At 37.6% G+C, this 25,132-nt stretch overlaps 3 protein-coding genes across 4 annotated transcripts in view; 1 reads left to right on the top strand and 2 right to left on the bottom strand.

Annotated features, from left to right (window-relative positions):
* Positions 1 to 561: 561 nt before the first annotated feature.
* On the bottom strand, positions 562 to 10,213 carry LOC311073367 (uncharacterized protein). Of its 2 annotated transcripts, XR_014604134.1 has the most exons (6): positions 9,818 to 10,213; positions 9,397 to 9,438; positions 7,549 to 7,782; positions 5,096 to 5,257; positions 3,125 to 4,508; positions 562 to 3,038 (listed from the first exon to the last, which is right to left on the bottom strand). XR_014604134.1 is itself a non-coding variant. In XM_084099086.1 (5 exons), the coding sequence occupies exons 3-5, from the start codon at positions 7,691 to 7,693 to the stop codon at positions 3,463 to 3,465; spliced, it is 1,353 nt and encodes a 450-aa protein (XP_083955212.1). In that variant the 5' UTR covers positions 7,694 to 7,782; positions 9,397 to 9,438; positions 9,818 to 10,213; the 3' UTR covers positions 562 to 3,462. The 2 variants fall into 2 exon arrangements, 1 of the variants encoding a protein (XP_083955212.1); XM_084099086.1 differs by having other exon boundaries at positions 562 to 4,508.
* Positions 10,214 to 12,635: 2,422 nt separating this feature from the next.
* Positions 12,636 to 21,558, bottom strand: prelid1b (PRELI domain containing 1b). The gene is made up of 6 exons (XM_084098609.1): positions 21,496 to 21,558; positions 20,630 to 20,738; positions 17,851 to 18,076; positions 16,454 to 16,567; positions 15,485 to 15,563; positions 12,636 to 14,703 (listed from the first exon to the last, which is right to left on the bottom strand). Exons 2-6 carry the CDS (start codon positions 20,719 to 20,721, stop codon positions 14,612 to 14,614), a joined length of 603 nt encoding a protein of 200 aa, XP_083954735.1. The 5' UTR covers positions 20,722 to 20,738; positions 21,496 to 21,558; the 3' UTR covers positions 12,636 to 14,611.
* A 901-nt stretch (positions 21,559 to 22,459) lies between these two features.
* Positions 22,460 to 25,132, top strand: part of LOC311073663 (atrial natriuretic peptide receptor 2) — a 21,668-nt gene continuing 18,995 nt past the window's right edge. The window contains exons 1-3 of the mRNA XM_084099571.1: positions 22,460 to 22,525; positions 22,614 to 22,719; positions 23,173 to 23,305. Of these exons, the coding sequence (XP_083955697.1) occupies positions 22,499 to 22,525; positions 22,614 to 22,719; positions 23,173 to 23,305 (266 nt within the window). The 5' untranslated portion in view covers positions 22,460 to 22,498. The remainder of the gene's footprint in view (positions 22,526 to 22,613; positions 22,720 to 23,172; positions 23,306 to 25,132) is intronic.

The following is a 25,132-nucleotide window of genomic DNA, read 5'->3' as shown; positions in this document are numbered from 1 at the left end:
ATCATAAAAGTGCATCTATCCATCATAAGAGTGCATCTGTCCATCATAAAAGTGCATCTATCATCATAAAAGTGCATCTATCCATCATAAAAGTGCATCTATCCATCATAAAAGTGCATCTGTCCATCATAAAAGTGCATCTATCATCATAAAAGTGCATCTATCATCATAAAAGTGCATCTATCCATCATAAAAGTGCATCTATTCATCATAAAAGTGCTTCTGTCCATCATAAAAGTGCATCTATCCATCATAAGAGTGCATCTATCATCATAAAAGTGCATCTATTCATCATAAAAGTGCATCTATCCATCATAAAAGTGCATCTATCATCATAAAAGTGCATCTATCCATCATAAAAGTGCATCTATTCATCATAAAAGTGCTTCTGTCCATCATAAAAGTGCATCTATCCATCATAAGAGTGCATCTATCATCATAAAAGTGCATCTATCATCATAAAAGTGCTTTTATCCATCATAAAAGTGTATCTATCCATGATAAGTGCATCTATCCATGATAAAAGTGCATCTATAATCATAAAAGTGCATCTATCATCATGAAAGTGCAAAGCCTATGTATCGAACACTACCTGTACACATATTATATATTTCAGTATAGTATGCTAGTACGCTATTAGAAACATACCATTGATCTCTCAAACACAAACTATGTTTCTTACAACAATTTTACCTTTTGAGTTTTTTACTTCATTGGAATGGTATGAAACTTGGTAAAGGTTTTGGCACTTGAAATATGAACATAAAAAAATCATGGACATGCTTCGAAAAGGTTAGATGGTCCAGAAAACACTTGTGCTCCTCGCGGTCAGAAATGAGCGCATTGGAAATGAATGAGCCGAGTTTCCTCTAGTGGAAGCGTTTGGTACTGCAGCCGAACACACTCTCACTGAAAGATCATTTTCTGAGAGATCAACCTCAAATTTGAAACACAATTTGTTTAGATTTATGGCTTTGATTAACTCAGTTCTAGAGTAAAACATGTTTTGGAAAATAAATGTTTCATATAAAAATAAAATCAGAATTATTGTGCATTTTTTATGACCAAAAACATTTTAAGTTCACAGTTTTTTTCACTTCAGCAATAATTTGCCAAGCGTCGTCTTCTTTAAAAACAGATCAAATTTAAGTTGAACATTATCAAACTAAAATATAGCCTACATTCATTTAATTCAAATAATATATATACTGTTTGCGTGTGTGTGTGTGTGTGTGTGTATATATATATTTGACCTTGTGCAAGAAGCAGGTCAAAGGTTTCTGTTCACTGCATGAAGTAACATCTTGTTTTTAACAAATGGATTAAATAAAACAAAATGATTAATTCCATTTAATTTAATCAATCACAATTCATCAGTTCTCTTTAAAGCACCAGTGATTCATAAAACACCATTTACAATCAGTCTCTGTCTCACACACACACACACACACACACACACTCACTGGGCAAACAGAGATTACAAAGACAGGCTGCTAATTGTGTGGTTTCAGTAAAGCGTTTAGTCTTTAAATGTTTGAATTACACCGTTCACAGCGCCGCACATCAACGTCAAACACACTCTATTGCTCACACTAGAGTGGGTCGTCATAGTAACGCCATGGTAACGCAACAGTGATGCTGGTAACACTGTCAATACTCTAAGATGGAACACAGAACCCCTCTGACAACACTGAACAGCAGCACACCAAACACTCCGATCAGCATGCGTACAAAATAGAGATCATTTCATATCGAGCTTATATATTCATCTGAAGCTACTAGATTTATTCTTATGTATAATTAGATCTATTTCCATATATATATATCTATGTATGATGGATTCAACAAATTCTGTCTTTAGGCTGAATGAATCTCACGAAAACGTGAAATAAAAAAGTTAGAATCATGTACAGTAACAGTTAAATGTTATTTTGTAAATGTATATATATATGTGTGTGTGTATATATATATATATATATATATACAGTGTAATTTTATATATATATATATATATATAAATTAAATAATAAAAATGTGTATATATATATATTTACATTTTTATTATTTAATTTTTTCATGATATTTAATCACATTTTCTTCTCTGATGGTCATTATCGTGATTATTATTGTTGTGTTTTCTTTAATTTTCATTATTCTCATAGATATTCATTATTAATACAATGACTTTTTAAATTTGAACCTATATATTAGAACAAATACTGTCATGACGTACCGATATTATACATTGCAAATATAATTTTTTCACATGACAGTAACGGTTAAATGTGCTTAATTGTCATGAAATGAATGCAGAAATTGTTACGGTCCTAAAAATGGGGTGTTTTCTTAATGCAAAATATAATTTCTTATTTCTACCATTTGATTATGGCATGAAATGTGATCTTCGTGAGATTCACCCGCCTGCGCGTCGTAAATGAACAATGTCGTTTCAATGTCTGACATAAAGACGTAAACAAATGTTATTAAAAAAGCACAATAAATGGAGAACCGAAGCAAAAGTCATGTCCTGAGGTGTCGTCTTGATTCTTTGTTCGTGGTTTGCGATGCAGCATCTGTTTTGGCCAAGCTGGTGTTCTGGAGAAACGGTTCCTTCAGGTAATGACGCGCACGTGTTCTGCATTACCCACAATTCCATGGGAAGGGCGTTTGTGTATGTTGTTTTAGCACAACTGTCGGTGTTCTTTTCAAAAACTAATGAGCAAAAGCAGCAGTCGGACTGTCAAGAGAGAGAGTAGGAAAGAAGAGGAGGTCCGTTCCGCTCGTCCAGTCAGAACATTGTCCACTCTTTAGGGTGTGTCTTCAGGTCGCCTTGTGCAGAGCAATGCTTTTTTTTACTACGAATGGCCAAAAATCAAACAAAAGTGTTGCATTATAGGTTATATTAAACATTTTATGCATAAATTAGGAATGAAATTATGCTTCGATGGCATGTTTCTTCCTCCATTGCATGATGGGCCAAATCAAAGGTCATCACAGGCCAACTTTGGTCTGGTTTGGGCATCTCTGATCTAGTGTATCTGTCAACAGAAACAGACACACGACCGGTCAAAAGGGAGGAATAATTAAGATTCATAAATGTTTTTGAGAAGTCTCTTCTGCTCACCAAGGCTGCAGTATTTGATCCACAAAAAAAAGAAAAAACAGTAAAAATTTTGAAATATTTTTACAAATTAAAACAGCTGTTGTCTATGTGAATATATAGTGAATTGTAATTTATTCCTGTGATCAAAGCTGAATTTTCAGCATCATTACTCCAGTCTTCAGTGTCACATGATTTATTTTGTTGCTGATTTGATCTTAGTTATTCCGAAGTTTACGGTAGTGTGTGACGCTAAGACCACAGATTTAATGCGTCAGCTTCTAATGTCAGTCTGTACAGTTGCTCTCACAGAGTGTCACTGATTTTAAGATCTACAGTCTCACACTCATTTATGCACTAGGTCAGTCGGTTTCCATCGCAATGACGACCGTGTCAGTGGGCGGAGTCACGGATGAGACAGGCCACGCCTCTTTCCCGCCCCCGTCGTCTGGCATCTGTCTGGCTCTGGCCGAACAATCTGGACTATCGTGAAGAAGAGTGTCATCCGTCCCAATGGCCGACTCTGCCGGTAAGTGTCCTCCTTCCTCCTCCTCGTCATCCTCTTCTTCAGGTTCCACCCGGCAACGGCAAACCTCGATGCCAGAGTCGCCAGTCAGCCGTCGCTGCTGGAAGTGCGTTTGGTCGACGTCCAGGTCGCTCACGGTGGAGTCACGGCGCTCGGGTTCGACGCCGGGAGAAAACAGAGCGGATCTGGGCGGAGACTGAGGGGGCGGAGCTACAGGCTCCTCCCTCTTCTCCTCGGGACGAACGCCAAGCGGATCGGAGATCGAGAACAGGTGCAGAGACGAAGAGGACGAGATCGAAACGCTGGTGATATTCTTCGACGTCGGGATGTTAGTATTGTTTGCATCACAGATGTTGTTAGTATTAATGGTTTGGGATGCGTCTAATATGTCAGCAACGTTATCTGTGCTACTAGTGTTGAGGTTCTTCACCGGTTTCGTGTTCCCATTGCAGTCCAAGGGGGCGGAGCATGGAAGCCCCGCCCCCTTCGAACATGGAAGCTCCGCCCCCTTGGGGCATGGAAGCTCCACCTGCACGACCTCGATTGGTGATTGGCCACTTTCGTTAAATGGAACGCTCTCGTTGTGCATGACTGCGGCGTGGGCGTGGCCAGACTCGCTGAGGGAGGGTGTGGAGGCGTGGCTTGTGTCGGTCTCATCCGTGAGTTGGGCTGACGAGGGGGAGGAGCTACAGGGTGATGACGGACAGCAGGAGTCACATGAGCAGCTGGTGTAGTTGTCGGAGCTCTGGGATGACATCATGTGACTCGGGCCCGGGTGGGCGGAGCCTCGTGGGTAGGCCACGGAGCTGTAGGGAGGGGGGGGTGTGCTGGGCTGGGCTGCTACTTCCTCATAGGATGGCAGTTTAAGTGAGGCGAGGAAACCTGCCAATGAGAACTCAAGATTAATATACTTCGTTTACCTTTGTGCACGTTTTCATTTAGACTCTTAAAGGCGTCGCACACCGGACGAGAAGCGCAGCGTCGCATCTAGAACAACTCGAGGTATCGCACCACGGACACACATTTTATAAACAATATTGTTATGTTTAAGGACATTATGAAATTAAGATGTTATTGTTATGTTATCACTGTACTGTACAATTAAATACAATCGTTGCTGAGTCTGCAGTCTGAACACTTTACCTCAGGGCATCCGTTAACTGAATTAATTGAGAATCTCACCTGAAAATCTGATAGCTTTCATCCATTCAAACAAATAATCTTACAAACAGAAACAACATTATTTTTCTGACCCCATTGGCAGATAATTTAGCTTGTTTCAAGCAAAAACTCACTTAATTTTTATTTATATCCCCAGAAAACAAGACTTAATATCTTATGTCATTTTACTCATCTAGTAAATGCATCTTGATTTGAGAATTTTTAGATATTTGGACTGGAAACAAGACAAAAATACTAAGTAAGAAAATCATTTTTTGCAGTGTGTCTTTGTGAGCATGAGTTCTTACTGAGGTCAAACATGGAGGACGGGTAACTGCACGCGCCATGATAGGCCATGAGGTTGATCTCTCTCTGTCTCTGCTGCTGTTGGACTCGCTGCTTCGCCTGCCGGTGACGATACGCACAGCAACAGCTGAACAGGATTAGCACACTCCACAGCAGCCAAAACCCTGAAACACAAGCAACAATCCTTAAAGGAGTAGTTCGGCTTGAGGGTGAGTAAATCATGCACTTTTATGATGGATAGATGCACTTTTATGATGGATAGATGCACTTTTATCATGGATAGATGCACTTTTATCATGGATAGATGCACTTTCATCATGGATGGATGCACTTTTTTGGGCTTCAAACTGTTGGTTGCAATCCACTGCTTTTGAAAGCAGACTTTAAAGACTCTGAATAAGTTTGTCATTTTAGATGTGATGATTTTTTATTATGGTCTTTTATTTAATGTTTTATGCAATTTTCTTTTTCAAATTTCTCTGTACAGTCCTTCTACCTTTGAAAGTGCGTTAACTAAAGCTAAGTGCGTTATTTATAATCAGATGCTTTCTGTTAAAAGCTGCTTGAAACCAACAATTGTTGATTGACAAGTGAGTAGGCGATCCACAGGGGCAGATAAAGTCACATCGTCATTTACACATGATTAATGGACCAATAAAGATGACAGAATCTATTGTATTGTATGTAATGAGTAATCAGTTGTACAGTATTTTAACAGTGTTTGTATATTTAGGGCAAGACAATATATGCAAAAATATATGCATTTTGGCCTATTTTGCTACTATCTATGTCTTCTTTCAGAGTAAAATTCAAAAAGTAAAAAGGGGAAAATATCATAAATACAAATTTAGGTGTTTTATTGCACTTTATCTATTTGCATCTGTAGATTTCAATTACAGTATATATCTTTGAAGAGTTTGTCCTCCACTTCAGCTGCAGTTATAAACACCAAAATTTACAGTTTTATTCCTGTCTATATTCTGAAGGTTTTTACTGAAGGGTTTGTTCATATATCATTCACACTGATTTATATAACATTTTATTCATAAAAATTTGTTTTTTTCGGGCTTTTACAGTATTTTCTGATTTATGCAGTGGTAAAAAGAGATATTCAAAATCCCCTCAGTAAAAACCTTTAGCTCTAATATGTCAACAAAATCAAAAAAGAAATTTGATCTTGGCTTTAACCAATGTTCAGATTTATAATCTCGAGATTTATGCAAACGAGTGCATACTTAATTAGATAGTGCCTCATTTGCTTATTCAACCATAACATCTCAGAAAAGTGTCTTAATATACTGTAATTAATAAACTGGGTAAATATGGTGATATATATTAGTTAGAAATTGTACCCTATTCTTAACAGGAACATTTCAACCCAAAAATGAATCAACATGCAAGATTCTAAGAAAGAAAGTCGTACGGGTTTGGAATGACATGAGGGTGATTAAATGACATAATGTGCATTTTTAATCCAGTTTACAGGGAACATTGTCAAAGTTTTGAACAAACGCTCTTCCAAGAACGTTCATATTTGGCCTTTAATAATGTTCTCAAAACAGCACAAAAACATTATTTATACGTCATTTACAGAATCCTTTTTCTGAAACCTTTTAGTTGCATGTTTGTCTAATATTTTTAAATGTTACTACTTGTTTCAGAACGTTCAGAGAACATTTAAAAGTAACGTTCCCATAATGTTTGAAGAATGATAAAATAGAATGTTGACACATTTCCTATGCATTCTAATACTACCGTATAGAACCTAATACTACAGTAAGCACAAAAACAATATTTATACTTTAAAAAAAATCGGAAACTTTTTATTTGAATGTTCATGTAACATTTTTTCAGGGAACATTCAAAAGTAACGTTCCCAACATGATAAAAAGGAATGTTCCCTTTAAGTCCCCCTGTAGTCAGTAACTTTATCCATTAAAACTCATCTTTGATCACAAAAATTACATATTTAATTTTTTTTTCCTTGGAAAAAAATTTCTTAAAATATCTTGAATGTAACTCGACATCCTTGTCTCATTTAGTATTTGCAGTTCTATGAATATGCAAATTAGCCCCGCCTCCACTCACTCACAGCAGCTCAGAGATCTACTCTGGTTACCTTAGTTACAAGGTAGTTTGTGACGTCAGAAACACCAGCGATATCAAACCGCGTTTTTGGTTCTCTGTAATTTTAACGAGAAAATACTCAGCAATGGTGTTGACTTATGAATTTACACATGGTTTGTCTTAAAACATATTAAAAAAAACATCACAAAGACATAAAAACAACATTAAAAACTTGATTTTCACCACAGGGGGACTTTAAGGTTCGCATAACCAAGATTTTTTTTTTGTTCAGAGAACATTCGGAAATAACAAAATGATGTATTTTTGTTAGCTGGGATGAATATTGACAGTAATTGTGTGTGTGTGCTGGTTAGACAGAAGGACTCACACCACAGCTCATAGTAGTATGTGCAGCAGCCGGTCTCCTGGCAGCAGTGTCCGGTCTGGCAGAGGTATCCGCTGGCGCTGTTAGTGCCGGGACAGTAGCGCGGGCTCCCCAGGAGAGGCAGGGTCCCTGAACTGTGGTACTCCATCCCCTGCAGCAGCGCGTGACGCCACCGAAACACTCGGTCCCCCTCTTCCTCCAGAACTGCTGCTATGGGGCATTCAGAGCCCGCAGAGTCTGGCAACAACACATCAAAAAGAGAGAATGCCACTTTAAACAAGTGCACAGAAAGCACAATCTTTAAATCATAAAAAAAAAAAAATGAACATGAACTAAAAATAGACCACATGTACTTTCTAAATAAATGTTCCTGGTCTAATTGTGAAGGATTCACAAGTTTTCATGATATTTCATCGAAATACTTCTTCTTAAAGTCCCCCTGTAGTCAATAATTGTATCCCTTAAAACTCATCTTTAATCACCAAAATGACATGTATATATATATTTTTTTAATAAAAATAAAATAGCCTTAAAATAGCTTGAATGTAACTCGACACCCTTGCCTCATTTAGTATGCGCGGTTCTATGAATATTCAAATAAGCCCCGCCTCCACTCACTCACTCAGCTCAGAGATCCACTGGTTGACGATCACACGTTGATCTGATTGATTACAAGGTAGTTTGTGACGTCAGAAACCAGCGATTTCAAAGCGTGTTTTTGAGACTGTCTTTGGTTCACTGCAGTTTTAAGGAGAAAATACTCAGCAATGGTGTCGACTTATGAATTTACACATGGTTTGACTTAAAGCTTGATTTTCACCACAGGGGGACTTTAAGTGGTCTAAATGTATTTATTTAAGTGGTCTATATATATATAAAAATACATATGATATATATATATCATCTGTCGAAGGCGGAGGAACATAAAATGTTAGTCTAATCATTGCATTCGGTCCACCTTGCATTCATACCTCATTAGACATTACACATCATCAGAGAGTTTTATGCTATGCAGAGTTGTAGACAGATGTCAGTCACCGAACACCGCAAACGAAACAGCAGCCGCCTTTTACACTTCCTCCTGAACCAAAACAACCAGCTTATGCTGTGTTCACGCCATAACTACCGTTATTTGGAAGAGATGGAAACCCGTGACGTTAAACTTGGAGCGGTTCGTGACTCGAATTTATGCGTATCAATGGCAAAACTGACACCGAAATGAATCTGCAGCCGTCAGGTGCTACAGGTCAGTGCCTGTCTCTCGTCTCGTGACGCTTTGTTCCTGTGTTTTGAAGAAGGCGTGGCTTTGGAGACGCTCATGCTTTCAAAGCTAACTTGCTATTGCTAGCCGCTCCAAAAAATTGCCTACCCTACCTTTAAAGTATCTGGTCTTTAATAATGTTCTCAAAACATTACCACGTAACATTCCCATAATGTTTGCAAAATGCTAAAATGGAATGATCAAAATTCTTCCAGTAACAATAATAGAGTGTCGATTCAAAGTGATCTGGTCTTTAAATACGTTCTCAAAACGTTACCACAAAAACGCTATTTATGGAACTTTTTTCTGAAAGGTTTTAGTTTCGTCTAGCTTTAAAAAAAATAAAATAATAATATTTCAAAAGTAACATTCTCATAACGTTTGCAAAATGTTAAAATGTAATGTTCCCTTAATGTTAGTATAACCAAGTTTTTTTTTTTTTAATTGCAGAATGATTGAATGTAAAGGTAGAAACAGATGGTCATGTGAAACTAAATTAATTGCCAATTGCTTTTGGACATTATGAGAAGACTTTTAATATGGACATAAAAAAACTATATCTCACACACAGGTGTTGTAAGTGTCTTTACCTGGTGAAGGACACAGGTGTCCATATATGCTGTCAGGATCATCTATAAATGAGAAGGGGGGAAAAAAACATAATAATCAACCATTGCTGAAATAAACAGCATTTTTTTCCTCTGAACTCTTATAAGCGCAAACAGTGTTTTAAAAAAGGTGTACAAGAGAGATGCATGCGTGTGTCGTATTATGTGTGCAATGCATTAAATGTGTTTAAGTGTTATTCTGCATGTGCATGTGTGCAATCAAACTTTAAACATTAACGCAACAATTGTTTGCGAATGAAAAAGATTAAACAGGCCCAGGCAGAAGCGTAACAGAATACACACACACACACACTCGAACACGGAGCTTTAGTTCAGTGATGCTTTATGCACCTGCAGCAATAATCATCACACATCCGTATCGATTATAAATAAATGCACCAACCTTACTAAACGCGGCGAGTGATCAGTGATGCTCGATGTCGCTGGTGTTACTGTAGCAAACGGCCTTTAATGAAAGTCGCTTCTCTTTCTGATTCGCTCATTTTTCCTGATTCTGCACCGACTGTCTCTCTCCGTCCGCCATTTCCACCGAGAGCTCCAGCCGTCACATCACAGACGACACACGAGCGAACCGGGATTTCATAACGACAAAACGAACAGCGCACAAAAACATTTACTACTTACGTATATGTTGCACTCAAATGTAAAATCTCATTTTTACAACAGACGGCGCGAGACTGCAGACAAATATAATGCCATGAACGTTCATCGGATCTGATGCTGATTGGCTCGAGGCTGCAGGATGCAGACCAATCAGAGCACACCTGGGTTTCGCCTAGCAACAGCTGGTAAGATGGTAAGACCATAGATATGTATACAGGTAAAAAAATATATACATATACAGGTAAGACTGCAGGAATTAGCATGATTCTGTATGTGATGTATCAATAGAAACATATTCCAGCTATAAAACAAGGAACGGTTCATCAGACCTTCGCTATAACGTTCTGGCAAGTTTCTCTGTACAAACATTCTTCTTGTAAAGTTACTAGAACGTTCGTTCAGTTATTTGGTAACACTTTATTTTACAGTTTCCTTAGATGTTACATGTACTTACCATAGCAATAACAGTAAATTATGCATAATAACATGCAACTAACCCTCAACCAAACCCTAACCCTATAGTAAGTAGCCTACATGTTATTTAATAATATTACTCAGTACGTAAATATATAATTACACTGTAACAATGACACTTTAAAATGATGTGTAACTATTTGGCATTTAATAATGTTCTTAAAACGTTTTATACATCATCCATGGAACTTTTAGTTGGACGGTTTTTTAAATGTTGCTCGTTTAAGAACGTTCAGGAAAAACGTTCAAAAGTAACATTCCAATAATGTTTGAAGAATGATCAAATGGAATGTTCCCTTAACATTGGCATAACAACAACAAAAGATGATTTGAACGTTTTCATAACTTAATGAGAATGTTAGCGAAATGTTTTTTTGCACGTATTTTGTTAGGCGAGTCTGTTTTGCATGTATTATAATCACTGCAAAAGAACAAAACCATGATGTTGGCCACTAGAGGGACTCACACAGGCCTGTTTTTATGAGTTTATTACACTTTGAGTTGCATCCTACAGTTCTGTGAAATCAGAGTTTATGTGGTAGTATATTTCAATAAAGCTTTTCAACATTATGATGCATGTACAACAATAATGGACCAACTCGTTCTGATTTGCTCTGGTCAGAACTTCTCAGGAAGTGGAGACTAGCGTAAAGTACCTTGAATACTTCTCTTTTTCTCTCAGCTGTCCATCCGAGCGAGTGAACGGAGAGAAAGAAGAGACGGAGAGCAATGGCTTCAGATGTGATGTGCTTGTGTGTTCTTCTGCTCTGCGCTGGACTTCGTAACACAGGCACGTCTGAACAACAATACGAGTTCATTTAGGCGTTTATGCCACAAACTGATTTTCATAAGTCAATAAAGCATCCTGCTATTACAGTGGTTTCTGTTTGTGCAGTACTTCTGCTCTTATTTTTGTACAAAAAATGGGTAACTCTTTATAATATTGTTCCTACATTAATGAATAACTACACAGGAACAAATGAGTAACGCACTATTAACATTTTAGTAACTACTAACTAACAATGAACTCCGATTAACAAATTAGTAAGTAACAGCGCTCAGTTGAATGTGGTAGTTCACTATTAGCTAATCAATAACTACTATTATTCACACAGTACCTCACTGAAGACTACTAAGAACTACTATATACAGGTTCATAATTAATATTAATAATGCATAATGTATAATATAAGGTAACCCATTAGTTATTAATCAAGTGTTAAATTTTTGTAAAGGAACTACTAATAATTTGGATCACTATTCTAAAGTGAAGATCATAGGAACACACTAGTAATGACTTGGACAACTCTTCTGATTATTCTTTTCACTCCTCTGTCAGAAATCTTGCGAGGAGCACTGGTCGAGGCAAATTTATGGTGAAATTATTGTCTTTCCACTTCCGTATTATGGCCCCAAAAGTGCTCACTGGACCATTCAGAAGCTTAGAATGGCGCCTATAACCAATGCCATCATTATGTTCTGCAACAATTAGGTTGCGAAGGTCTTGAGACAGCTCTTTGCTTTTACCCATCATGAGATGTGTCTTGTGTGACACCTTGGCAATGAGACCTTTTTGTAGGCCATCATTTGGGACTGAACCAGCTGTTATTAATTTCCACTGACAGGGGGCTGGATTGCTTTTTAATTACTGTAAGTTTTCAGCTGTTGTCTTGGCTTTCCATGCCTTTTTGCGCCTCCCTTTCTTCATGTGTTCAATACTTTTTCCCTGTGTCATTTCACATTATTACACATAACTTAATTTCTGAACTTATTTTTGTTTGTTTCTTTGTATGTATGGCTTACTTGGGTTGTTACCAACATCTGATGAAAATTTCATGTCAATAGCACCTTTGGAAATATATTTACTGAGAAAAATGATGACGTGTTCAATACTTATTTCCCCCGCTGTATATATATATAAAACATTTAATAAAGTGACAAAAACTAAAATGAAAACCAAAAATAGAAAAATAGAAACTAATTCAAAATACTGATAAAAAAGTACTGGTGCTTAATGTCTTAATGGTACTGAAATAATCAAAATATCTTAAAAGCTGTCACAGCTTGTAATGTAATTGCAATTATTTTTTAAATCTAAATGTAAATGTAATTATTCTCAAGAGTTTCGTCATTTGTTTCTTTATTTAAAGAGTCCATATCTCATCTTTTCAAAACAAAAGCTAAATTGATACAACTACAGAACAGTGAAATATTCATTTTCACAACAATATTCTTCATTCGAAAACATTTCCTTAAATTTCACACTAAATAATCTGTCAAGGAATGCGAATACAAACATATGAAAGGAATCTAAACAGAGCAGAACAAATATTACAACAAAAAATAGCTCTATAAGTTAAACAAATTCTCAAAATTATGTTGTTCGGTGCTTTCTAAATTGTAATGCATGGTGTTTTTCTCCATATTATTACTAGAAACTAATTAAAACATTAGCAGAGTTAGAGGCACAGCTTTAAGTTTATCGTTTTAATCTTAAACTGATGATATCTGATTTGATATGATGATAATTATCACATTATACAGTATATAATCTATAACCAGCACGTTCTACTGTGCTTTTAGTCAGAAACACACACTTCAGGGTGACGGCGTCAATTGTACACAATTGCAAAATATCTTTTCCTGAGTTTTCATTTCTAATAAATGAAATTTCTAAAGAAATATGGTGCATGATATATTGATCATCACGGCTCTTCATCAGTTGCAGTTTTCTCTTACCTGAGCTTTACTATTAGATCAGATCAGATCACGTCACATGACCTCTCTGCGCAAGTCGCTTGTTTTATGGGTGAATCTCATTAAAACATGTTCAGGTCATATTTTACCATATTTATATTTATATATATTTTTTTATTAGAAATGTAATGACCATTAAGAATTGTGCATTGTGACTTTAAAAACATTCCTCAAAAGTTTCTCATTGCCGTAATGCACTAGTTCTTCATCATTCTTTTATATATTATAATTTTTTTGAAATTAGCATAAATTAAAGACAGTACAAATATTACAATGTATAAATACTTATAATACTTAAAATAATATATTCTTTGTTTTGCAGTCATATGGAAGCCCATTTCCGCCACATAATCAAAAATCATGCTTTTGTAAATCATAATGACATAAAACTAACATACTAAGACATATTTAGGAGATGGAAAATCTAAATTATGACAAGTTATAATTATGACAAATCAAAATTATGATGTTAAGTCATATTATAACAAAAAGTTGAAATTGACAAAATTTTTAAATTGTCATAAGTCAATTATGTCATAAATATTCAAAATTGACACAGTCAACATTATTACATTAATGTTATAATTATGACATAAAAATTTAAAATTGACAAACAGTTGAAATTGACATAAAAGTCATAATTATGTCATAAAAAGTTGAAATTGACAAACAGTAAACATTATAACATCAAAGTCATAATTACATGAAAAGTCTTAATGACATTAAAAAGCCGAAATTACGACAAGTCAGAGTTACGACGTTAAGTCATAAAATGACATTAAAATGGACAAAAAGTCGAAATTGACAGTCATAATTATGACATAAAAAGTTGAAACTGACATGCTAAGTCATATTTAGGATATGAAAAGTCAAAATCATGACTTTAAAACGTAGAAATTATGACATAAAAGTTCTAATTATGACATTAACAGTCAATTATGTTTTAAAAAGTAAAAACTTGAGTCATAATAATGACATACAAGTCATAATTCAGACAAGTCATAATTATGACAAAAAGTCAAAATTGACATTCTATCATAATTTCGACTTTTTTAATCTCATATTTATGACTTTTTCTGTAAAGCTGCTTTGAAACGATATGTATTGTGAAAACCGCTATACAAATAAATGTGACTTGAATTGATTGAAATGAATTTTTATGTCATAATTCAGATTTACCAAAGCGTAATATTTGTGTTGTGTGTGGAGGAAATGAGCTTCCATACCGTCCTGAGAATTATAATGAGATGCGAACGTCTAAACTGCTGTGAAACAGTCGTGATTCGGGGTGACCGGGACGTGTGACCCACAGGGTTCATGAAGCTCACTGTGTTGATATGGATCATATGTATTGCTGGGGTTTCTGGGATTTGGAGGCAGAGTTCATGTTTTTGTGTTTCTCTGCAGATTCTCCGTGACATGCGGTCGAAGCTTCTGAATCGATGAACACACACAGAAAAAAAGGAAAAATGAGAAGGAAACATTAGAATACTGCAGAATAACTTGGTAACACACTTTCTGCTCTTTCTGTCAAGGAAAAATGTTTGCATAAAGTTTCAGTCACATAACACTGATAAACACCAATGGAAAGAGGAACTAACAATTACTAACAATAACTATTACTTTATCTGCTGTTCTTTCAGTTACACAAATATAACAGAACATTTCATGTCTTTATAAAGGTAATTTAATCCAGCTTTAATGTTTATGTGTCTATGTGGTGTTTTTAATATGCTTTAAGACAAACCATGTGTAAATTCATAAGTCGACTCCATTGCTGAGTATTTCCTCCTTAAAACTGCAGTGAACCAAAGACAGTCTCAAAAACACGCTTTGAAATCGCTGGTGTTTCTGACGTCACAAACTACCTTGTAACCAATCAGATCAACGTGTGATCGTCAACTGAGTGAGTGAGTGGAGGCGGGGCTCATTTGCATATTCATAGAGCCACACATACTAAATGAGGCAAGGGTGCCGAGTTACAGTCAAGATATTTTAAGGCATGAAGATTTTTTTTTCAAGGAAAAAAACTTTTAAATATGTCATTTTGGTGATTAAAGAAGAGTTTTAATGGATAAAATGATGGACTACAGGAGTTAAAATGTCAGGAGTTCAAAAACTCACGTAAAGCGATGTATACTCTATAGTGAATCTCAACTGCTTGATTGTTTATATAGTAGGCTACATATTAAGTTTATATAAATATATTTCTTACTCTGTAGGTTTGATAGCGCGTGCTCCAAACCCTTCATGGCTTTCGCCTGGTTACTCCTGAATCGGGCCAAACCAAACTCCTACAGGAAGAAGAGACACACGATTGAAGGTTAATGCTGACAAGAGCCACATTTCACTCTAACACAGAAACTTATGGACGTTTAGTGTTGACGCATCGATATGAAAATCTTGGCCGATAACGGATAATTCTTTATATTTGAGAGCCGATATATTGGCTGATAAATGTAAATCAGGGTTCGGACTTTCAAGGACTTTTCAAGCACTACTTTTTTGGTTTTCAAGGACTACAATCAGAGATCTCACTTATCAAACAATATCTTTCAAATTCTAAGGGTAAATAGATAAACAAAAATATACTAATAAAACAAAATGGTACGAATAAAGTGCAACACAAGCAATGGCTGTGGAAACTTTAACCATTGAAATGATACTAGGACAAAGACATCGCTTTCCTTATTCAAACTGATTTTTCCACTCATGAATATATGATTGACCTGAAGAATAAAAGCTGTATCATATACTTGAATAATTATATGAACGATATCACACTCACAGCCATGCGAAGACGGGCTGCAGCGTTTAGTTTGTGTGAAAAGATTGTTTTATCGATAAAATTAAACACTAATTTCACATATATTGTCTTTCAATAATTATTTTTAAGCGCCTTGTACGAACCCTGGTAAATCCAAATTTGTATATAATTTGAACCTGTTAAATTAGACTAAAACCTGTTTATTGACTAACATTAACAAACATTAATAAATACTGTAGTTAATGTATTAATTAACCATGAGCAACACATTTGATAATGTTAACTAATGAGCCTTATTGTATAGTGTTAACCTTTTCTCTTGCATGTTTTTCAGTGTTTGGGCATTAGTTGTTGGTGAAAGCGGGGAGTTGACAGGAAGTGAGTGTGTGTGTGTGTGTGTGTGTGTGTGTGTATCACCTGTATGGGTCTGGAGAGGCCGAAGACTCCTGATGAGATCCAGGCTTCCCTGGTGATCCGAGTCCAGACAGGCCGGTCCCGCTCGCCGAGAAACACACAGCGCTCCACGACACGCTGGTGACACACACACACACATTTGTTTGTAATTTAGTTCTTATTGTACTGCTGATTGTTTGCTTGTCTTTTGTAATTATTGTGAGGACCTTTTTCTAACATTAGTTCATTAGTTCACGAGTTTTGGTTCCTCGACACTGTCGCCTTTTTCCACCTTTGCTGCCATTTGCTTTTGTCTTGCTTAGTTGGGGACATTAAATTTAACATTTAATTTAATATTTAACCATATTTTTGACCTGCTTGCATTGACACTATTACACAAGAACTGAACTGAGCTGGACGAAGACATCACGGTTTACTCCAGAGCGGCTATATATATATATAAATTAACTAAATAACTTTTTTACAACAAAAATTAACCATCACTGAACTTGTATATGCTGTATAAATAACTGTGTCTTGACTGACGTAATCAAACTGTCAATTCCTCACTTAAAAACTTTAAAGGGGTGCTATAATGCCCTTTTCACAAGATGTAAAATAAGTCTCTGATGTCTCCAGAGTGTGTGTGTGAAGTTTTAGCTCAAAATACTCCACAGATATGTTTATATATCATGTTAAAATTGTCACTTTTTGAGGGTGAGCAAAAATTCACCCTTTTGTGTCTGTTCCTTTAAATGCAAATGAGCTGCTGCTCCCGGCACAGGGGGCGGAGCTTCAAGAGCTTTCACTCACACACACATGCACTGAAAATTTCAAAAACTTTTAGCCTTTTATGTTCAAACCAGAGTCAGACGATGATGGAGAGACTCGAGAAGAAGTGACAACATGTAGAAGCAACAGGACATTTCTGAATGGTTAGTTGATGAATTTATGCAGCTGATGTGTAGTTATCTTCTAGTCATTGATTAGCATATTCTGTCTTGATAATCTATAAATCGTGTTCCGGGGGCAGGGTTTATGTTAATTTTAGGGTTGGTGATGTCACTAACCCTGGAGGAATGTGGTGTAGTCTCTACCAGCCGTTTGTTGTAGTCCTTAAAAAGCGATTTCTTTAAAAGCAAATATCTCCCTTTGCTCTGAACTTTGAGTGTTGTAACTTTGCAGATGTCTCAAACAGCAACATTACACACTAACTAAAGTTAAATCATAATCAACCGCCCCTTTAAATATTAAATTTGACTAAGAGCGGATTTCTGTCATTCTTTCATAGAAATACTTTTACAAACACAAGCAGTATTTCCAAACATCTACTTCATACTTTCATTTAGTTTTGCACCTGAAAGTGTGTCGATTATTTCTAAATGAAGTGTAACTGTCAGTATGTGTGTGTTGTCGTTTACCATAAACGTGGCATGATTTATGTTCCAGGTCATCGTGGTGAGGCTCCTGTTTGCGGGGTCGACGACAGAATCCTCGATGATGTAAACCGAACGCGACAGGTTTCCCGGGAAGACGCGCTCCGCCCAGCGAGGCATGCGATTGGTCTTCGTGAAGAGCCGTCGGGACAGGAGCAGGTTGTCCGATGTCACCTTGCGAAAAACCACGTCTTCTGTCAGAACATGAGTGCTGAGAGGAACACGGTAAAAACATGGTGAAAAATTATGAATTGCAACATTGGCAACTTGGTTTTGAAGCATATAAGTGAAAATCAGACAAAAAGTCGAAGGGCGCTATCTTACACCCGGCGCAATGCAGCACCAAACGCGACGCAAGTGTGTTTTGCTAGTTTCAGCCCGACGCAGTTATCATTTTCACGTCCTGAAACCTGGTCTAAAGTCAATGGCGCAATATATATATATATATATATATATATATTTTGTTATTTAAAGAGCGCGCTAATAGGCTAATGTGCGCCTATAGGCGGGTCCACAACACGCAACACTCTGCTTATTAAACACACAGGGACACAAACATGCCAAATATTTAAAATAAAGGATTACAATGTAAAAGATCATTATTGTGTACATAAAGATATGGTGAATCCGGCTTGTCCCGTTGGTGTTCTGCTTGCGCTCTGGAGACGCTTCGGTCTTTCCACTATCAAATTCCGACATGTAAATAGCGAATCCGCCATGACGCGAGCGCAACTGGCATTTAAAGGGAATGGGAGACGAGACTCTGATTGGTTTAATCCCAAAATCCCATTACTCATTATGAGATTAGAGACAACCCTTTTAGACCATGCGCCGGGAGCAGCGACCATTTTTCCCATCGTTAAACTAGCAAAAGTGGATTCGGACACGACCTCAGTGAACTTGCGCCGAGCGCTTTAGACTATGCGCTTAGATTGTTAAAATAGAGCCCGAAGACTGTGAACTTAACGGCTTAAATGAGGGAAAGACCTACAATCCCATGATGCACTGCGAATGACGATCAAATTGAAAACAACTTGGAATATATGTTATTATATTTGTTAATTATGCATGTAGAAATATTCTATATTTTTTATTGCAAAATTTGCATATCTATCTATATATACCCAGAAAGCACAGAACGTTCCCCTAACGTGATGTTCCCATTTGGATATTATTTTGCCAACATGAATGAAAGAATGTTCCCAGAATGTTTCAGGGAAGTTATTTTTAAATATCCTGAAAAAAACGTATACAGTACGTTTTACAAACCAAAAACTAACATTCTATTTCCGTTAAGAAAACTCTACTAGCTAACCAAAAACAAACCTAAACCTTAAACAAAAACGTTCTGGGAACGTTAAAATAACGTTTTACAAACCAAAAACTAACGTTTTCTGATTTTTCTGAAAAAATGTTGGTTCCCAGTTTGTAGAATGTTATTCTAACGTTTCCAGAACGCTCTTTTTTAAGGTTTTTTTGGTTAGCTAGGACAGTTTTCTTAACGGAAATAGACCGTTAGTTTTTGGTTTGTAAAACGTTATTTTAACGTTTCCCTAATGTTATTCTAACGTTCCCAGAAGTTTATAAGGTTTGTTTTTAGTTAGCTAGGGAAGGTTTCTTAAAGTTTTCGCAGGGATTGGGCTGTGTGTGATCTCAGTGTGTACCTGTATGGGTCAGTGTATGGGTCAGTGTGTACCTGTATGGGTCAGGGTTTACCTGTATGGGTCAGTGTATGGTTCAGTGTGTACCTGTATGGGTCAGTGTGTACCTGTATGGGTCAGTGTATGGGTCAGTGTGTACCTGTATGGGTCAGGGTTTACCTGTATGGGTCAGTGTATGGGTCAGTGTGTACCTGTATGGGTCAGTGTGTACCTGTATGGGTCAGGGTTTACCTGTATGGGTCAGTGTGTACCTGTATGGGTCAGTGTGTACCTGTATGGGTCAGTGTGTACCTGTATGGGTCAGTGTGTACCTGTATGGGTCAGTGTTTACCTGTATGGGTCAGTGTATGGTCCAGTGTGTACCTGTATGGGTCAGGGTTTACCTGTATGGGTCAGTGTTTACCTGTATGGGTCAGTGTGTACCTGTATGGGTCAGTGTTTACCTGTATGGGTCAGTGTGTACCTGTATGGGTCAGGGTTTACCTGTATGGGTCAGTGTGTACCTGTATGGGTCAGGGTTTACCTGTATGGGTCAGTGTTTACCTGTATGGGTCAGTGTGTACCTGTATGGGTCAGTGTGTACCTGTATGGGTCAGTGTTTACCTGTATGGGTCAGTGTGTACCTGTATGGGTCAGTGTGTACCTGTATGGGTCAGGGTTTACCTGTATGGGTCAGTGTGTACCTGTATGGGTCAGGGTTTACCTGTATGGGTCAGTGTGTACCTGTATGGGTCAGTGTGTACCTGTATGGGTCAGGGTTTACCTGTATGGGTCAGTGTGTACCTGTATGGGTCAGTGTGTACCTGTATGGGTCAGTGTGTACCTGTATGGGTCAGGGTTTACCTGTATGGGTCAGTGTGTACCTGTATGGGTCAGGGTTTACCTGTATGGGTCAGGGTGTACCTGTATGGGTCAGTGTGTACCTGTATGGGTCAGGGTTTACCTGTATGGGTCAGTGTGTACCTGTATGGGTCAGGGTTTACCTGTATGGGTCAGTGTGTACCTGTATGGGTCAGTGTGTACCTGTATGGGTCAGGGTTTACCTGTATGGGTCAGTGTGTACCTGTATGGGTCAGGGTTTACCTGTATGGGTCAGTGTGTACCTGTATGGGTTGGGGTATCTCTGCCAGAAGGCCGTGGACACCTGCTCCCACACGCTCTTGATGTCCGTCTCGCTGAAGAAATGCTTCCCCATCACGAGCCCAGCAGAGCCTGAACACACACACAATCAAACACACACTTCCTATTTTCAGCTTCTCTTCTAGCATTTCAGACCTACACACATATAAAATATGCTGGTATTAAATATGCTGGTACTAATTGATTATCATAGATCATGATATTTACATGGTACATGTAAAAAATAAAATAATTTGGTAACACTTTATTTTACAGTGTCCTTGTTACATATGTTACATGTACTTACCATAGTAATAACAGTTTTGTAAATGTCAGAAACTAAAAAAGTAAAAAGGCGGAAAAGTGCAGTTACCATGGAGATTTCAAAAACGTCTATCGACCGGAAGTAGTATTAGCAGACAATAACACAGATAAAAACATAAAGCCGGACCACACAGAATCAGACATTAACAAACACACTGAGACTGTGAATGTTCAGAGCCTTATTAGAGCTTATATGATGACATAACGTTACTTATGTTAAACGGTATTGTCGTTTATCTTCCGTAATCTGCTTTAGCTAAAAAACAACCTACTCCTATCCTTTATAAAGAGATTATTAGTCAGATTTAACATTAATTACAGCTCTTAAATTAACCCGTTTCTCTCTTTGTTAGGTGTATTAATTTTTCAACATCATCACACTATTATCCGTCTATTGCCCGAATAACGCGTCACACCATCAGCACGAGACACGAGCGAGACAAACATATGAACGCGAGTAGAGGCCGATTAAACACGAATATAAAGTGTGAAGCAGAAATGTATTTTACGTAGTAAATTCACTCACTGAGATCCTGCAGCTCCGCTTCAAAATCACCGACATCCGCTGCATTTCCGCCCTCTGTGCACGCGCACGTGCGCGTGTCCGCGTCAAAAGCAATAAGAGTAAAATTAGCTATTATTATTACTCTATATTATCAATCTTAGTAATGCTCTAAAATCATTACTAAAATTATATTTATATATTTGAAGCTATAGCTGTAATACATATTTTATATTACATATTTTATTTCATTATATATATTATCCAGAAATATGCAGTCCATATGAAACTGATAACTCAGATCAATGCATATTAATAATCAAGAAAAAAATACTATTAATAATCACGTATTTGGGGGTTATATATATATATATTAAGAGTCTTATATAGGCGACACAATTTAAGAAAACTTAAAAATATTTAATTGATGATGTTGTGTTGATATTGATGATATATATATATGTATATATATATATACACAGCGACTGATTTACTCAGATCAGATAAAACATGAATGCAGAAAATAATGTAGGTGATCCTGTAACAAAAAAAAACAAAAAAACTAAAGGTTTCTGCAGTTTTCATTTCAACCACTAGATGGAGACGCGTTTCCACTTTTAAAACTAAACTCATTATATCGGCATCCGAAAACTAAAATAATACACTCTAAATCATGAACACACTCTACACATCAAACACTTTAATTAGAAGCGGTTTTAGCTGTCTATAATACATGATTATTTATAAATAAAGACATTCAGTCATTTGTGTGTCTTTTTTAAGAGGCTACACAATTTAAGAAACTTAAAACTTACTAAAATGTTTAATTGATGATGTTGAGTGGACACCAGTAATCGTGCAAACAAACATGTGAATAATATGAAAGTATGTAAATGTGTTTTAATTGTGGTTGTGTGAGGATGAAGGACGCATGTGCAGAAACCCCTCATCATCTTCATCCTTCCGTCTGAATCTCATTACAGTCTCACAGCCTTCAGAGCAACAGCAGCAACACACACCTGTCGACATGAGCCCATCTCTCTACATCTGCACGGTAAGAGCTCTTTACTGATCTATACACGTAGGGGAGAAGTTTCACAGAGGAGCTGCTGGATAACCTGTGTGTTGTGTTGTTGTTGCAGATGTGTTTTGTGATGTGTGTGTTTGGATGGCATGATCTGGATAACAGTGAATATGATTGCTGGCCTCTGGACAAACCAGATGAACTCAACATGATCGACTGCGGAGGTACGACACACACACACACAGACACACACACACACACTCACATTCAGACACACACTCAAACACACACACGCACACTCACTCAGTCACACACACACGCACACTTACTCAGTCACACACACACACTCACTCAGTCACACACACACACTCACTCACTCAGACACACAGACACCCACAGTCACACACACATACACACAGACACGCACTCACTCAGTCACGCACACACACACGTTTGATGTTTGTGTGGCTGTGTGTGTGTATGTGTGTATATGTGTGTGTCTCTGTATATATGTGTGTGTGTGTGTGTGTTTATTTGTGAGTGTGTGTGTGTTGTGTGTGTGTGTTGCTTTCTGAAAATGTAAAAGTACTGATACATTATAAAAATCATTATGTCTATGGAAAGTCCCCTAACGTGTGTGTGTGTGTGTGTGCGTGTGTGTGTGTGTGTGTGTGCAGGTCTAGAGATGGCGTGGGTCCTGCGTCCTCCAGAGAAGGTTCTGAGCGGTGAAGATTTCTCTGTCATTTACTCTGTGACCGTCAGAGATGAGTTTTACCAGTGGGCCGTCGACAACGACATCTTCATACACCGGTATCATCATCTCATCTCTACTTCATTTATATAGATAGAGAGATAGACATAAATATATATATATATAGAGAGAGAGAGAGAGAGAGAGAGAGAGAGAGATCCTTCAGGGAATGAGGGTTCCCATTCAGTCAGTCATGTTTGGTGACATGCACCGTCATATTGCAGCTTCATACTGAAACCCGATTGCTGAGGTGCTGGGACGCTTGTGTTCGCATAACTGATCCCGAGAGGGAGCTCGAATAACCTAGCTGCCGAGATAGTTTAAAGGGGTGGTTCAGGATTTTGGACATCAGACCTCATTTCCAAGTTAGCCTGGGTGTTATTTACCAGTGGAGACAGTTTTCAACATTTTTCACCCAGTCCTTCCAGATGCATAGTTCGCCTGTTCAACAATGTTCAACATTATTCTCTCAACAGACATTTACATCGATAGTCTGGCGTTATAATTTATTTGCTTTTGGTGTACTGTGGAGTGGGTAAAACTGTTTTTAATGGCAGGCTAGCAGTTACCGTTGACTCGCGCTAGCCTAAATTAGCTATATAGCCTATTACCAGGCTGTAAACGTGTTTTTTTCTGCTGTAAAGTTGGCCATTTTAAGATGGGGGTCTATGGGATTGACTCTCTTCTGCAGCCGGTCTCTAGTGGCCAGTCGATGAACTGCAGTTTAATTCACTTCAGTGTTGGATTCAAGAGAGAGACCGCAAGGTTGCCGCTTGGGTCAAAAGCTCTATTGGGACGGGATTAACTTTACCAGGGTAGATGGAGTGTAATTTTACCACAGGACGTCTGTAATATTAATGGCCAGTTCTCACGGGATAAGAGATCTCAGTAAACCAGCAGAAGTGTGAGAGTAACTCGATTTACACACCGCCGTCACTCCTGTCGTCATGTGTGTGTTACGCTGCTTCCTGATATCATGTGTGCAAACACATATAACCTATATTTATATATATAAAACAGTTATGTCCGGTCGAACGATGTATTAATTAACTTGATTGGATTGTGTTGGTAATAGGCACTTATCTAACACTAAAAGTTGTTTCGTGCCTCTAACAAGTGCTGTCGATCTTCTTTCTGATCTGATGGTGTGTGTGAAACACTTGAGTTTTGCCACAGACTCGTTCCAGCGTCTAGAACGCAACTGATGCTTTATCAAGCGTCTCCATACTTGAAAAACCGCGGAAAACTACTTTTCCACCCAGAACACCCTAGCAACCACCTAGCAACGCCCTAGCAACCACCAAGAATACCCCAGCAACCGCCTAGCAACCACCAAGAACACCTTAGCAACTGCCTAGCAACCGCCTAGCAACCACCCAGAACACCCTAGCAACTGCCTAGCAACTAACCAACTAAAATTTTACTTTTAAAAATGACGGAATATTTACGGACATATTTACAGCGGGTCTATTCGCACGGGATCAATATTACCTGAGGTCATTTTTTCGGACCTTTTTACTGAAGGTAAAAGTCGCTGTAATCTTTACTGACATTGTCTGTCATGATCACTGAGATGCACATTCGGACGGGACTAAAATCACAGAGAAGCTCTGGTGATAATGACTTTACCTCACCTCTCCATGTTACACTAGTCCCGTCCGAATAGGGCTAAACACTGCAAACCACTCTTGAGGGCGAACGCACGCGAGGACACGATTCTGCGTGAGCATCTTGAACGGGAGCTTATGAAAGGCAGGATACGATATGACAGAATAATCTCTAATTAGCAATTAAAATGGCCGTTTCTCTGCCATAGGAATCTGGGTGAGAAGTTTTCAGAGTTTTAGTGTCAGTCCTACATTAAACTACTATATTTAATGTTGAAT

The sequence above is a fragment of the Abramis brama genome (genome assembly GCF_963993115.1).
Source record: "Abramis brama genome assembly, chromosome: 22".
NCBI lineage: Eukaryota > Metazoa > Chordata > Actinopteri > Cypriniformes > Leuciscidae > Abramis > Abramis brama.
Note: the sequence above shows the minus strand (reverse complement) of the source record. Positions and strands in the feature narration are given on the sequence as shown.